General features: G+C 38.2%; 1 protein-coding gene and 1 pseudogene across 4 annotated transcripts in view; both read right to left on the bottom strand.

The window, feature by feature from the left end:
• The window catches only part of EXPH5 (exophilin 5), a 73,415-nt gene extending 64,633 nt beyond the window's left edge, over positions 1-8,782 (bottom strand). For 3 of the 4 annotated variants that reach the window (XM_016160574.2, XM_016160576.2, XM_016160577.2), the window contains exon 1: positions 8,484-8,747. In XM_016160574.2, the coding sequence (XP_016016060.2) occupies positions 8,484-8,602 (119 nt within the window). In that variant the 5' untranslated portion in view covers positions 8,603-8,747. The other variant, XM_016160575.2, reaches the window with a different exon arrangement.
• Positions 8,783-12,553: 3,771 nt separating this feature from the next.
• Positions 12,554-12,835, bottom strand: LOC107518678 (annotated as a pseudogene).
• Positions 12,836-15,204: the final 2,369 nt, after the last annotated feature.

The raw sequence follows: 15,204 nt of genomic DNA, 5'->3' as shown, positions 1-15,204 counted from the left end.
TGTTGTTATTTGGTCATTTAAAGGTCCTTTCTCTAAAAGAAATAATGATGCGCCTTAGAAGCAGATAGAAATAAATGGTGCCAAGAAAATTTGCTAGCTGTTTGGAAAAAAAAAATCAATTTACATAATCATCCAACTCATAGATAAAACATATATTGGATCAATTAAAAAGTTAAATATTTAAAAAGATTTTAAAAATTAGAGGTGAGTGTTGACCTAATCTCTAAGTAGGAAAACTTTGTAATCTTAAAAACAAAAAGAAAAAATTTAAAAACTTGGTACATTTTATAACATAAAAATGAAAAAACAACAAACTCCTTCTGTTTTCAGATAAATAGAAGTGAAATGCAAACTAAAAACTGGGAAATGTATTTGTAATAAATAGGACAAAAGTCCATTTCCTTAATGTATAGAGAAACACAAATTATTAATCAATAAGAGAAAAACACACTGAGTCCCTGTGTCAATGTGTTGTTATGTTGGAAAAATTTATCCCCAATTTGTTAAAGCCATGGTTAGATCTGTTATTTGTGACAAGAAGTAATTCAAATACAAATCCTCAAATATAAATGAGGAAAGATATGAATAGAATTGATAAATCATGAAATGTAAATGAATAGTAAACATGAAAAAGTTCATGTTCATTATAATCACAGTGTTAGAAATGAAATTAAGTATAAGAATCTTTGCCTACAAAATTAGTAAAGATTTTTAAAACACAGTAACACCATCAAGTGTTAAGGAGGTTATGGTAAAATAGGAGGCTTCCCTCACTGCCAGTCAAGGTACAATTTGTTAGAACATTTTTAGAAAGCAATTTGATAACATATAAGAAGAAACAGCTTGACAATTCCTAAAAAGTTAAACACAGAATTATCAAACGTCACAATAATTCCACCCAAGAGTTGAGAACAGGTACTCAAATCATTATAGATAAATGTTCATAGCATCACTATTTACAAAAGCCAAAAGACGGAAACAACCCAAATAATCATCCACAGAAGTATGGATAGACAAACTGTGGTATATACAATGGAATATTACTTAGTTGTAAAAAGAAACAAAGTACAGATCCATGCTACAAGATGAATAAATCTCAAAAACCTAATGCTAAATAAAGCAGACACAAAAGGTTATATATTGTATGCTTCCATTTATATGAGATGTCCAGAATAGGTAAATCTGTAGAAACAAAAGCTACAGTGACCAAACTCTTCATTTTCCAAAGAAAGGGTGTGGTGTTTTATATCAAATTTGCCTTGGTTTCAACTTTAAAACAATGCATTTAATAGCAGTTGAAGGAGAAAGGGCTCTGGAATGGGGAAGTCTAACACATGAGTTTTTATCATGAATGCATGTTTAATTTTGTCAAATGCTTCTTCTGCATCAATTGAAATGATCATGTGTTTTTCCTTTTTAGACTGTCAATAGAATGGTTTACAGTAATTTATGTTAAAATATTGAACCAGCCTTGCTCTTAAAGGTTAATTGTGTCCTCCAAAAAAGAGGAATGAGGAAGCTGGCTCCTGAGGTATCTAAGGTGATATCGTAAGCACAGCCTTTAAATAGAGCCACTGGCAATGCCAATAAGGAAACATTCCTGGGGAGAGTGAGGTATGCCTATGGCTCTCAAATATCAAGACCTGTGCAATAACTAACTGCAGAAAAACAGACTCGAATTGCTTCAGCAAGTCTCTTAACCAGCTGGTTCTCGGTTTTAAGACCCAAGTGTGCTAACAGGAAAAAAACTATTTTTGTCCTTCAAGCGGTTTCTCCAGATCTTTTTTCTCTTAACTTTTTATTCCCTCACAGAAGTTAAGGTCCATTTAATTAGCAATTAGTGTGTGAGGTTCTCCATCCTGAGACAATGCTTGACCACAAGAAACTCATAATTGATGTACAAAAACCAACTTAGCCACAAATGTATTAACATTACTAATGTATAAAACTAATAACTAATATATGTAAGGAAGAGGGCAGAGAAACATTCAGATATTTTTAAATCAAGTTATTTTAAGTCATATACATGAAAGTAAAAAGACAAATATTTTGCACTTCTTTATTATCAAAAGTGATAGTCATCATTTAAAAAATAATCTGTGACAATTGGAAGAAGCAAAATAATAGTAAAAAATGAATCCGTTTAAATATCATGCCCAAGTGATAACCAATCATCTTAATAGTTTGAGCATATCCTTATAAAATGCATGTATGCTTTTTGAAACATACATAGTTACCTACAGTTTTTCCTACATATGGCAAATACTACTGATTTCCCCCCAATGTTCATTGCCCTGTTCCGTAGAAATAACATCCCCAGTTCTCAGCTGGGCACATGGCTACCTAGAATTGTATATTCTCTATTTCATGGTCAGTGGACATAAGAAGTTGTAAAGTGAAAAGATGTTAGTGCTGGTTCTGTTACAGGCTAGATGAGCAATGTGAGTGTACTCACTTCAACTTCTTTGTATTTCATTGTAGGAGGCAGTACTACGCAGAGATTTAGTGCAGATGGAGTTCACAATCCAACACTTCCTAGCAGTATTATCTCAATCAAGTTACTTATCCTCCCCATACTTCCTCTGTGGCATGGAGATTTTTTAAAAAATCCCTTAACTTATTAGGTTGCTGTGAATTAGATGAGATAATGCACACGGGGTTTAGCACGGAGCAAGTGCTCAACGAATATTAGCTATGATTACTGTCGTTGTTATTAGCTTTGAAATAGAAAAATGCCTGCTTTATCAGATTAGGGTGAGGACAAAAACAAACACATGAAAGACATTAAAAGCTAAAAGAGTTATAATGTCACAAGGCCTAAAAGTGACACTGCTCCCCAACCCAAGAAAATGTGTCCATGAGAAAGATCTCCCCTTGGTTTAAAAGTATTGACTAAATTGGATATTATTGGAAAGTGCAGACACCTCAGAGATCTATGATGTTAACCTCATACCTTGTTATGATATCAGAACACTCAAGCCTTCAGGGTACTCCTGTGGCTTCCAGGCAGTTCCTGTGGTCCCTTTCCCAGGCCACATAGGGCTACTTGAGGATAAGATACATATATACAGACACTTCATCTCATAGGATTTACCACCAATCAAAAACTTTCATAGACCAAAGCCATTTGGGGCAGAATCTATGTTTTATTCTTGGTCATATCCCCAGGGCTAACATAGTTTCTGGCACATAAGATGCTCAATAAATAAGCATCTGATGTTTCTTAAAAGTCTGTCTCCTAGCCAGAGGGAGATTTCGTAGGCTGGCAGAGGAGGGAGCAGGCAGAAAGCCTAGGAGAGACAGGAGACTTGTGTATCTGGCTTTTAATCTCTGCAAAATGCTGCAGCTTCCACCAGCTATCAACCACTTCGCCACTTTGATAAATACAGTACCCCCGAAGACTCAGTCGCACCTCAAGGGCACTGGTGTAAATCAGTCAGAAACAACTAAGTTCTGGAAAACTTTCTTGGGCTGCAATCTTGCCATTGAGCAAGATTGAGCATAGTTTAAATGTAGGCATGCCATTTTTCAACTTGATTACACCAGGTGCTGTAATATCTTAGACTTTATAAATTTTCTGCAAGAGGAAAAATGAACATTATTGATATTCCCTTCTGTGAGCTGACTAGTTGATATTTCTTGGTACTTACCATTTCAGTTATATTTATGAAACAAGGATGTGTAGGGTGGGGGTGGCAGCAAGTATGATAGGTAAGTAGCTGTGTTTTTTAAAGACTTATAAAAAGACGCTTTTCAGAATCAGTAAACCATGATTCAAATTCTCAGCCATTTTTTTTTCACTGTGGCTAGAACCACAAACTGCACAAAGCCTGAGAAGTCATGCCCAAGTGAATACTTTCCAGAAAAATCCTTTCCATAATGCAACAAGAAGTGGAACTATCAGATTGAAATTCAATTTCTACCTCTTTAACCAGCTCTCAGAGTATTTCTATGACACAGATCCCAGACTCACAAGACAAAATAGGATAAATGTAACACAGAAATTATAATGTGTTATAGGGTTCAAAGGAGGGAGAAATCCTGTCTGGCTGGGCAGAGAGTATTTGGGGATAAGAAGTTGAATCAAACTAAGAATCAGAAGTGAGAAAAGAAGGTAGGGACTACAGAAGCCTCTGACTCCAGCCAGTGCAGACCATTAATTCATTCATCAAGTATTTACTACAGGCCTATTACAGGCAGGCACCTTGCCTGTCGCTGGTGGCCCTTGTCCTGTAAGCCATGAAATCCTATAACCTTCCCCTTATCTGTCTTCCCAGAGCCTCCTGAAGTAGCCTGTGCCCAGCATTCCTGCCTGCCTATCATGTATCTTCTCCCCCAGGCCTGACTTTTCATCTTGGCAATGTTGGGCTAGAGGGCAGGAGACAGGCCCTCCCAGCTGTGGGCAAACCCATGCCTTTTGCAAACATTTACTGAATGTTTACTGTGTGCTGGAAGCTGCATCAGGCCCAAGAGATTCATCAGAAGCAGCACAGATTTTTGACCATTTTCTTCCAGTTGCCGTGCACATGCACAGATGTCCTGAAGAAAGTGCAATAATAACATATGCACTGTTTTGTGTTCTACTTTTTCACAGAACAATGCCGAATATGTATCTCCCCGCAGTTGTATCTGTAATAAGCTTGAGGGATCTACACAACAACCAAGGTAGTCAGAAATATATAACTAAAATATCACACTGGGTCAGATAAATGATCTCTTCATAATTGTCCTTTGTAATGACTGTGCTTTTATTGAATATTTAGATTTGAAATTTCCCACTGGTTTGCTAGTATTATAGGTAATGCTACAATAAATATCTGAGAGTATATTCCTTTTTTTCCCTCCACTAAATTATTTCTTTAGGGAAAAATATGGTATAGCGGAAAGAACATAGGCCTTGTAGCTAGGTAGATCTGGGTTCAAATTCTGGCTCTGCCACTTATGAGCTGTGTGACCTTAGGCAAGTTCCTTAACCTTGCTAAATTTCAGTGTCCCTTCTGTACAAAGTCATTAATAATACTCACCCCAGAGGGTGGTTGTGAAGATTATTCTATGCTGATGGGTGAAATAGTTTTGAGATTGATCTGGATTTGAGGTCTGGCTTTGCCGCTTAACTTGGTCAAAATACCCAAACTTTCAAGTCGTTTCCTTCTCTGTAAAATGGAAATTAAAATGTGAACCTTAATGAAGTTATTGGGAAGATTAATTAAATATATATAACATGTTTGGTGCTTAGTGTGCAATAAGGGACCAGTAAATGTTAGCTGTTATTATTATCACAGTAATTACTGTTATTATATGAAAATGCAGCACTTAATCAATGTCAGTGTGGCCACCTTCTCCACCTCAATCTTCTACTAATGAGAAATATCTAACAACTAATGACTGGGTCAAGGGCAAGGCATATCTTTATAGGTATTGCCATATCGTTCACTGAAAAGATGGTATTCAATTTACAATGCCACTGACAATGTGCTGAATCCATTTCACTCCAACCTCCACAAATTCTTCATGTTATTTTTAAAAGCACAACATGGTATCTTGAGGTTACTTCAATTTTCAGTTATTACTTTGAGGGTGAACATTTTCCTATATGTTTTGTTTACTGTTGCGATACCTTCTAGTATGAATGATATACTTCTATCTTTTGCCTATTTATCAATTTGAATCTTGATGTTTTTCCTAAAAATTTGAATAAACTTTATCTATGAAAAACATTGTAATATTTAACATAAATACTTTCCTAGTAAGCTGAAGCCTGATGAGGTCTGGTACTGATGAAGGGAGTTGGGGCAAGTTCTCTGTGTTCAGGAGCATTTCTTTGAGTAGGGCTCTTGTCTCCTGCATGTGAACTCAACTATTCTCATACCTTTAACATCCATCTCTGAACATCTATGGCCTCGCATAACACTCTAGTTCTGTTTCCAACTATAAAATATTTCTTCTTGATTGTCTTATAGATACTTCAAGCCTAGCATAGATATAACTCAACTCATCAGTTGTCCCCCAACCAGCAAACTTTCCAAGCTTCCTTATTTGGACTCTTATTTTCTAGCCAAGAGATCTTGAGACTGTTTCTCAATATAGTAAAAAGACCTCCCAGAGTTTCAAATAGTACTCTTGAATTACAAGTCATGTGTTCTGACTTTTGATTTGGAAAATATGATGATCAAGAAAATGAGCGGAAGAGGCAGTCAAGTTGACATGTTATCTCAGGCCTTTTCTGCATGCCAGTACCTGCTATTAAAACCAATGCATGTGCGTTGGTAAGCAGAACAATCCCATGGAGTTTGTTACACAGTGACAAGGATTTGATAGTGGCATATAGGAATTCACCAGGGAAAAGAAAGTACTGGAAATAATTGCCTTGAGCATTTGGTCCAAGTGTCTAGCTTCCTTAAATTATTTTTATATTTTAATGGTGACTTTTAAAAATCATTGGGGTAATTATTTTTGATAGTTAGTTTAATAGTTAAAGGCATTGATTTCATCTTAGCTTATGGCTTTTTCTGTTGATGTTCCAGTTAGAATATGAGCACCATGAAACCAAAAAATGTGTTTTAATCTTCCTTCTAAAGCCTAGTGTATGGCCTTTGCCACCTATGTTTAGTTCCAGTTCCCCCTAAAGTCCGCTGACCTGGTCACCAAAAGCTGCCGTAGAGGAAACACAAGGCAATCATCAAGTCAACTATGAAAAGTCAAAATTCCCTTGAACGAAAACCAAAATAAATAGTATTACTATTTCTAAGACTGTAGTTCATGAGAAGCTACATTGATAACATTCTAAATGAAAGCTTCCTTCCCTCTCTTATTTCCTGATTCTCCCCTCAATTTCCTCCAGTTTATACTGGATCACTTAAGAAGCCCCATCCTCTGCAGACAAGAAACCCTTCCAAGAACACACACCAAGAGCAACCCTTTGGAATATGTGTATAGGACAAACTGTATGCAGTTCTAAAGTTCTCCTTTTCGAGGTTGGGTGTGCCTGTGTAAAGTGTATGTACATATGTGTGGGTACGTGCATGTGGGTGTGTGGGGTGTGGACATATCGTGTTTATGAGGGCACCTTTTTACACTGAGGAAATGATGGAGCCTATTTTTCTCAAGGGAGAGCGTGATGGCGTGAAATACACATCCTCAAACTTCAAATATTTATTTCTCCTCACAAGACCCATATCTAATGGAGAAGAGAGAAGACAGAGCTTTGGACTGACTCAATGTATTCTAATCGCATCTACAAAGAGCAACTAGGGTTTCCCTATGTGAAGAGTATATTAGAAGGTTTTTTTTTTTTTTATTGGGGGTTGGGTGTTGAGACGGGGCAATAAGATACTTGAAAGGAGGTGGAAACCTAAAATTCATATCACCACGACCAGTACCACCAGCACCACCACCACCACCACCACCACACACACACACACACACACACACACACACACCAAAAATGTCACTCACAAACAAAATGGCTTTCTAAATTTCAATCGATGCCACACTTTTTGGTCTGAGAATGATGCCATAAATTCTCTTCCACAATTAAATGGAGAAGTTTTTGGATGGTCTATTCCATAACTGGTGAGAAAGCCCCTTTAATTCATTCCAAGACTTATATCCACTCTTCCTCAGCAAAAAAACTGGTCAATTTACATCCCAGGTAATAATCTCTTGATTCCATTCCCTGGTAACTAATTCCTCACCTATGACACTGCATTGTAAGGTCAGGGGTGAAATTCCGCAGCAACTTCCCCACAGCAATGAGACCCACCTGTTCTAGCCAACTCTGTGCATCCCAGTTCCAACTCTTGGGGTAGGGGACCACTTCCCGCCATTGAGGAGCTAGCTCTTCTGGCCTCAATGACTGTCCACATCGGGTGGAGAAAGGCGTCTTTGGGACCCAGGAAAATTGGTTTGGAGACGATGGACAGCCTGGAGGAGCTGTGTAAGCACGTGGGTGCGCGTGGGCCAGGATTCCGCTCCACGCAGCACCCTCGTCCCGTTTCACCTGCCTGCCTGGCTCACGCCCCGAGACTGCCGAGGAGGCGCCAGAGCACAGCGGGGCATGGTTGCATGGCCCCTGTTCCCGCCTGGAGGCCCCGCGGCCGATCCAGCCCACGTGCCCCTCCTTCCTTCCTCGCCGCGGGAGGTGAGGCAGCGGCACCAGGCCCACTCCAAGAGAAACGCACCAAAGAACCCGCCAGCCAGACAAGCGGAGAGGGCGCTCCCCACCCTGTGGGATCCGAGACTCGCAAGCGAGCCCTTTTGGGATGCTGTGTGTGGAAAGAACACCAACCAAGCACTCCACTGTCCTTAAGAGAAAAACTCAGCACAGATTTCCCCCTGTCCGGCTGCGCTCCGCTCCGGATGGATGCTGCAAGTCCGGGATCCCAGACAGGTGCCCAGCGAAAGCTCCGCGCCTCCCTCCGCGCACGCCTGGGCCACTGCTGGACCCAAGCCTAAGGAAAAAGGGAAAGGATTTTGCTTTGTACCTGATCCTGTCCTTCTCTGCCCTCTGTAGCTCCTCATTTCTTTCCAGGACTTGAAGGATCTTCCTGGCTTCTTCGTCACTTAAGAAACTGAAATCAAACCCCTGAGGAACTTTCGTCATTTTCTCTGTGTGTGAGCTACATTTAAGCTCCTCGGTGCCTCCTGTTACGAAGACATTTTTCAAGACATAGAAGACAAGTTTCAGGAACTTGATCCCATAGCCGATCACTCCCACCCTTTGAAAATCTAAAACCACAAACTTAGGTAACAGCCCACACCTACAGGGATCATTTTGACACCACCTTAAATGACAGGTTTCTCTTAACCTATCCAACCGAGATGCAAAATGAACGGCTAAAGGGAGAGAGGAGACCAATCACATTCCAAAGGGGCGGGCCCTTCTTCTCCCCTCCTTTTTTCCTCCCCCACTCCCTATTGGATGTGTTAAACCAACAATCCTACATAATTCTGCTTTTGAGGCTGAAGCTTAAGTGTTGGCTCCCAAGTATTTGTTTTGGCTGTTGCAGTTTGCTTTCAGAACTTGAACTTGACCAGTAGGGAGTGCAAAGGAAAGAGGTTCACGACTAATTCTCCTTATCAATAAAGAGCGCACGGGACATAGAATTGCCCCAAGAGCCTTAAACTGTCTGAAAGTTACTCTATTTGAAAGACCAGAAAGGGCTGAACTTATTACACAGCCTTCTGTGAGCAAACCAGGCCCAAGGGCTGAATTCGGTATATTTTTGGAAATGAATTCTTTGTCAAGCCCCTATCCCTCAGACACTCCCATCCTGTTGCCCCACAAAAGTCGTTCTCAGACTTTAGAGGAAAAAAAAACTATAAAACTGTTTATGGTATTTTTGGAGAAAGCCCTGAGGCAAAGAATATACAAAGTACCTGTTTGTAGTTTCCTTTAAGATTTGATAATCTTCTTAAGAAACTATTTCAAAGAAGTAATACAAGTGCCACTTTCAAATACCTAATCCTCTGACTAAAGCAAAACGTAATCCTATAAAAACCACAGAAATAGCTTTTCCTAGAAAGTATTATTTCAAGATATAATGGAAATTTCTAAAGAAATACACATTTTTAAATTATCAAGCCTTTCCAGAAAACATTTCTTTTGGCTTTGCCTCCCACACAACAATAACTTGGCCCCATCAGCTTTTCTGTCTCACAGCTTTAATTTGATCACTTCTTATGTAGTGGTGATGTTACAAAAACATGATGTCAAAAATGGCTATTTATTTTTTGGCTTCTGTGTCCTCTACTCACTTTGATCATTATTTAAGACATGCCTAGGCAGGTAGCCACTCAAATAGCTTTCCATGGGTGTCTATTTGTTATGTTCATGAAGCAGGAACCAGTTCAGTTCACCAGTGTGGTAGAATACACGTACTCCTTTATAAACAGTTTCTGTGTCGATGATGTTTTAGGAGAGTGTCTTGTACATAATGTCGATTTTTTTCTATGCATTAGTGTGTTCATTTATTCAGCATGCATATAGAACTTATTAATATGGGTACTATCAGGCTTTTACCCGGTTCCCTGTGTATTAGTGAATAGATTTCAACTAACATATACTGGTGCCTACTATATGAAAGCACTGTACACTGTGAAGAAGATAGTCCTTGTCTTTAGGAAGTTTATAATACAATGGGGGAGATAACACAAATAGAAAAATCACGTTACAAAAAAGAATATAGTAGAGATATAAAGATAGTTCTATTACAACATGAAAAGAAGGTAGTTCCAGCTGAGTGGATCAGGGTATTTGTGTCTCAACAGTAAAGATCTCAACAGGAAGAAATGGAGGGTGATGGGAGGAGATATGTGAGTCTATGCTAAGTAAGAGGAACAGTGCACTGAATAACAGAAGTAATCCCTCAATTTCTTCGACTAATGGCCAAAGTGATCAAAAACTTGGAAACTAGAAATTTCAGGGGCATAGTCAGAAATGGGTAAGTGATCTGTTTTGGCTAGAGTGTACATTCTCAATAGGGGCAATATTGCCCCCGATAGAGCAAAAATTGGTTCTTGGAGGGTGAAAACATCTTACTTTTAAATGTAAAGTACAGAATATAACTAGATATACAGTACATAAACATGTACACAATGTATCTGTTGCATTAAAATTTCATGAGAAGAGCGATTAATAACAAAATCCTTAGAAGGCTCCTTGGGGGAGGACAATATTAAAAAAGAGATTGAGAAACACGGGGCTAGCACATAGGGCATACAGAGTAAATAAGGCTGAGATCTGGCTATGATTACTATGCTAAAGAATCTGGACACCATAATGTGAGCAATGAGAAGTCAGTACAGGTCTTGAGGATGACAATGATATAGTTGAAATGGAACAATGGGAAGATTACTCTGGTCACGGTAAATATGGAAGAGTAGAGTGAGGATGGTGGCAAGGACACCATTGTGTTGGAATGCTGATGCAGAAGAAAGGGGAAAGAGGACCTGAATTAAAGTCAAAATAGAAAAGAAAATTGGAGTCCAAAGATATTGGCTGGCTGGACTTAGTAACTCGTTAGATATGAATGTTAAGAAAGAAACAGTCACAAAGATGATGCAAGAGAAATGTCTGAAAGGAGAGTAATCTATATGGTGATAGGAGAGGCATAAGATTTGTAAAAAGATCAGGAGTTCAGTTTTAAAACATAAAGAGTTTAAGGATCTGCAATTTATCCACATGGAGACACTCAGCAAAAATGAGAAACGTGAGACTGGAAATTCCAGAAACAGGGATGGAGAAGTAGATTTGGAAGTCATCTGCTTAAAGATGATTGCTAAAATCCTGAGACAAGATAAGATGGCCAGAAGGAAGGGTAGACAGAGAGCAGAGGCTGACTTTAGACCCTTGGATGACCTCATCAGACATCAGCACCAAGGCATACTTCAGCCCTGGATTGTGGCATAATAGGGCATCCAATTGAGGAAGTTTCCGTGGAACTTAACCTTTTGAAGCAAAAATAATTCTCAAAGGGTTGTTTTATGGGCTTATTCAACCAGCTCCAAGCAGCTATTTTCCACCTGAGTATCTGGTAACCCTGGCAACCTCCTGACCCCCCTCTCAGCTAAAGAGATATTCATCAGTTCAGTTTTTAGTGGTAACAACTGGATAAATAGCAATAACCTTTAGCTATCTCACAGTCTCCTGTTTTCTCCAGTCTGTTGGTCAAATAGCCAGCAGAAGGCTTAGTTTTTTCTTTCCTGACATTTTACCCTGTCAAGAGAAATGCTGATCACATACTTGCTTGCATGTCTGAATTTTTTTCACCTGAAGTCACATATGCCCTTAGTAGGCCATTGAAAATTCTCTCTGTAGACCAGGGATAGTCTTTTCACAGAGGTTATCTTCTCTTCCAACAGCAGGCTCTAGAGTGAGTTTTGGTGGTAGCTTTCAGTTAAACAAGCAAATACAAGTTGACTTGAATGTAAGATATTGGCAACAGGTCTTTGTTAGTAAACAAGAGATGTAAACTCTGAGAAGGGAGTTTACACAATTGTTTATTTCAGTTTTTTCACTATTCTGATAGTTCAGTGACTAGCTTTGCCAATCTAGATAGAAAACTCCCTTTTTGGTTTCCCTGAGGCTTCAGTCCTGAATCCACAATTATGGAATAGATATTACATGAAGAATAGCAGTTTAAACTCTTTTAATTTTTTGTTTGTTTGTTTTCCTACAAAAACAAAGGTAGGGAAGATTATTATAAAATTGTTATAAGATTACTTTAAAAACTGACTAAGATGAGGCACATAAAGCAATTAACAATGTCAATACTGAGTAAATGGTACCTCTTAATATTTGCACACAGAGCAGCCTCCAATTTTAAAAGTAACATTTTCTTTTTTCACATAAAAGTTCTTAGGTTATTAATCCTCTCCTGAAAAATTTACTCAATCACCACAGATAAAATCACTGACAAATCTTCACTCCTTCTGTTGTCCGATCTCCACCTCACTGCTAGACTCTTCATTTTTCAAAAAAAAATTTGCCAGCACCAACATTGGCCTTTTCAGTCCCCCTAACTTTCTTCATTCTATTCTTGCATTCCTATCACTATTTTCTTGAGATCTTTTTCTTCTCATAAAGGCCATGTGTTTCAAGTCTATGTTTGTGTTCTTTTTTCTTTGCATAATCCAAGGAATCATAAATCATGCCAAAGCCAGTTGTCTTACCATTACCAAAATGAGTTTTGAATCCAAATACAAAGATGACACCTGGTGTGGCCTTGTACACTTTGGCTAGTTTTTCCTGAACTTCTGTCTTAGGTACTGTTGCCTTTCCAAGATGCAGGATGTTGATGGCCATTTGTTTCTGTTAAAGTAGTCTATTGATCATGAACTTCTTGGTCTGAATAGTTACCGTGCCCTTTATGATGACAGCCGACCCTCAAGCAGCCAGGGAGGAAAAGGAAAAAGTAACATTTTCTTCAACTACAAAAGTACTACCTATTTATTGGGGTTTGGGGAAAAATGAAAAATAAAACAGAGGCTCTAACTGATGGAGATCAAAATCTTGGCTTTACTATTGGTAAGTTAATTGAAGAATGTGCCTTAGTTCTGTAGCCAAATGGGCTCACTAGTACCACCCCTAGCAAATCAAGACCTTGGCACAGATCACAAGAATATGATTTGGATCTGGGGCACAGATATTACTGGTAATAGGAAGGTGGTAGGGAGAATACCTACGACATGCTTCAAGCTTTCTAATTGCTAGTTTCACTCAGTCAAAAAGCATGAATCAAGAAATTTCATGCCTTTACCATCCTCCAATCAGATGATTTATTCCTCCATCTACCCTGAGAAAGAGTAAGCAAAGATCAGGTGGAGGGGCTGGGAAGTTACTCTAGTCATGGGGGTCCCCTCATGGAGAAGTGAGGAAATGGTAATTCCCTCCAATAATGTTCATTGTATTAAAAAAGCCAGAATATGGAAAAGAGGAAAAGAGCACCAATTATCTATAATCTGACCACTAACTACTTTTATTTTTATATTTTCATTTATATTCTTATATATTCTTCTTTTCCATATATATCTAATATATGGAATTATATTAAATAATCTTCTATAATGTCACTTTCATGGCTGCATAGAACTCCCTAGGAAAATAGCCCTTCAAGTAATAGAAATATTATGCAAGATTCATAAAGATTTCTGGAGTGTTTAAACAGGTCACTGGACCCTAATGTGACAGATAGCCTAAGTAATGTTCTGAGACCCAAAGTATCATGTAAAGGAAGAGGACCAGAGCCTCTTGTTCTTTCAAGTCAGAATTCAATGTGTGAGGTCTAGATATCAAAATCTACCTGACAAAACCCCCAAAATGATTAAATCAAAGAACTAAGCAACAGACAATTATTATTTATCCTAGTCCTAAACATTCAATTCTGCCTCACCCCACATCTTCATCTTAAAGGGATTTTGGTGTTCCCACTCCACCTGTAGGATGAAAGAGGGAAGCAGTAAACTCTGAGATTTGTATAAACGTCCAAGACTGTTTCAAAAATTAAGAGACAAAATGTTTCCCAGGGCATTATACAAACCTGTTGCTGTCCTGGTAGCAACACATGAAGAAGCTAGGTCAATAAACAAACACATAAAATAAAAAACACAGTACACAGTACAATTCCTCTTGTGACTACAGATATGGGAAATTAACCTAAGAAAAATGCTAGTATACCAAAGATAGAAATATATTAAATGATTAAGTGGAGTTTATTCTGGAAATGTAAGAATATTTTAATATTAACATAGTTTACTTTATCAATAGTTCAAAGAAAGAATACCATATGATCAAAAGTTCTTTGATAAAATTCAAGATTGCTTTTTGTTAGAACTAAACTAAATTAAACTAAACCCTAATTCATAGGATTAAAATGATGTTTTCTTGGTGTGGTAAGTAATGTCTTTCCCAGATAATACCAGTGTCATAATTAATGGTGAATCAATTAAGTAAAAACAAATCAAAGATACCTGCTATTATTGATATTATTTAACCTTGGTAATTCTAGTCAAAATGATAAAGAAAGGAAAAAGTAATGAGCATAACTCTCAGAAGAGAAAGAATTGATTAAAGATGCTTGTCTACTCAAAATTCCAAGGAAGTCTATGTGAAAGCTAGTAGAACTAAAAAGAGAATATATGTAAGTAACCAGTGTACTGATTCGCTCAACAATTATTCATGGAATGACTAAAATGTGTGGGGACATGCTCTAGACACTGCGTACACAGCGATAACATAAAGATGTTCCCACCCTCAAGAACAGTACATTCTAATAGTCAGAGAGGGAAAAAAATAAGAAACAAGTCAGCACCAAACTAGAGTGTGATAAGTGAAAAAATAGAGTGGTGGATGGGAGAAGTGTGTGTATGTGTGTGTGTGTGTGTGTGGGGGGGAGGGGGTGACATGGCTCCAGAGAGAAGGATCAGAGAAGGCTCTGGCAAAATGCCATTTGAGCTGAAACTTGAAGGCTAAAAAGCCAGAAATGTGAAGAACTGGGAAATAAATGTACAGATGTCCTCTAAGTGGTTTAAATTTGAATAAAAAGTGAGTAAAAAAATAGCCATATGCTATTTATAAAATCTTTTAAACTTACATTATCTTTATGCGAGAAATAATTCATTGGGTTTCCTGCCCCAGGTAAGGTGGCTTAGTGGTTGAGGGCAGTTAGTATTTGTTCAACCTGTTATATGTCAGGCCCTGTGCCA

The sequence above is a fragment of the Rousettus aegyptiacus genome, unplaced genomic scaffold (assembly GCF_014176215.1).
Source record: "Rousettus aegyptiacus isolate mRouAeg1 unplaced genomic scaffold, mRouAeg1.p scaffold_m13_p_5, whole genome shotgun sequence".
In the NCBI taxonomy this organism is placed as follows: Eukaryota; Metazoa; Chordata; class Mammalia; order Chiroptera; family Pteropodidae; genus Rousettus; species Rousettus aegyptiacus.
This window is presented reverse-complemented; position numbering and strand designations above follow the sequence as displayed.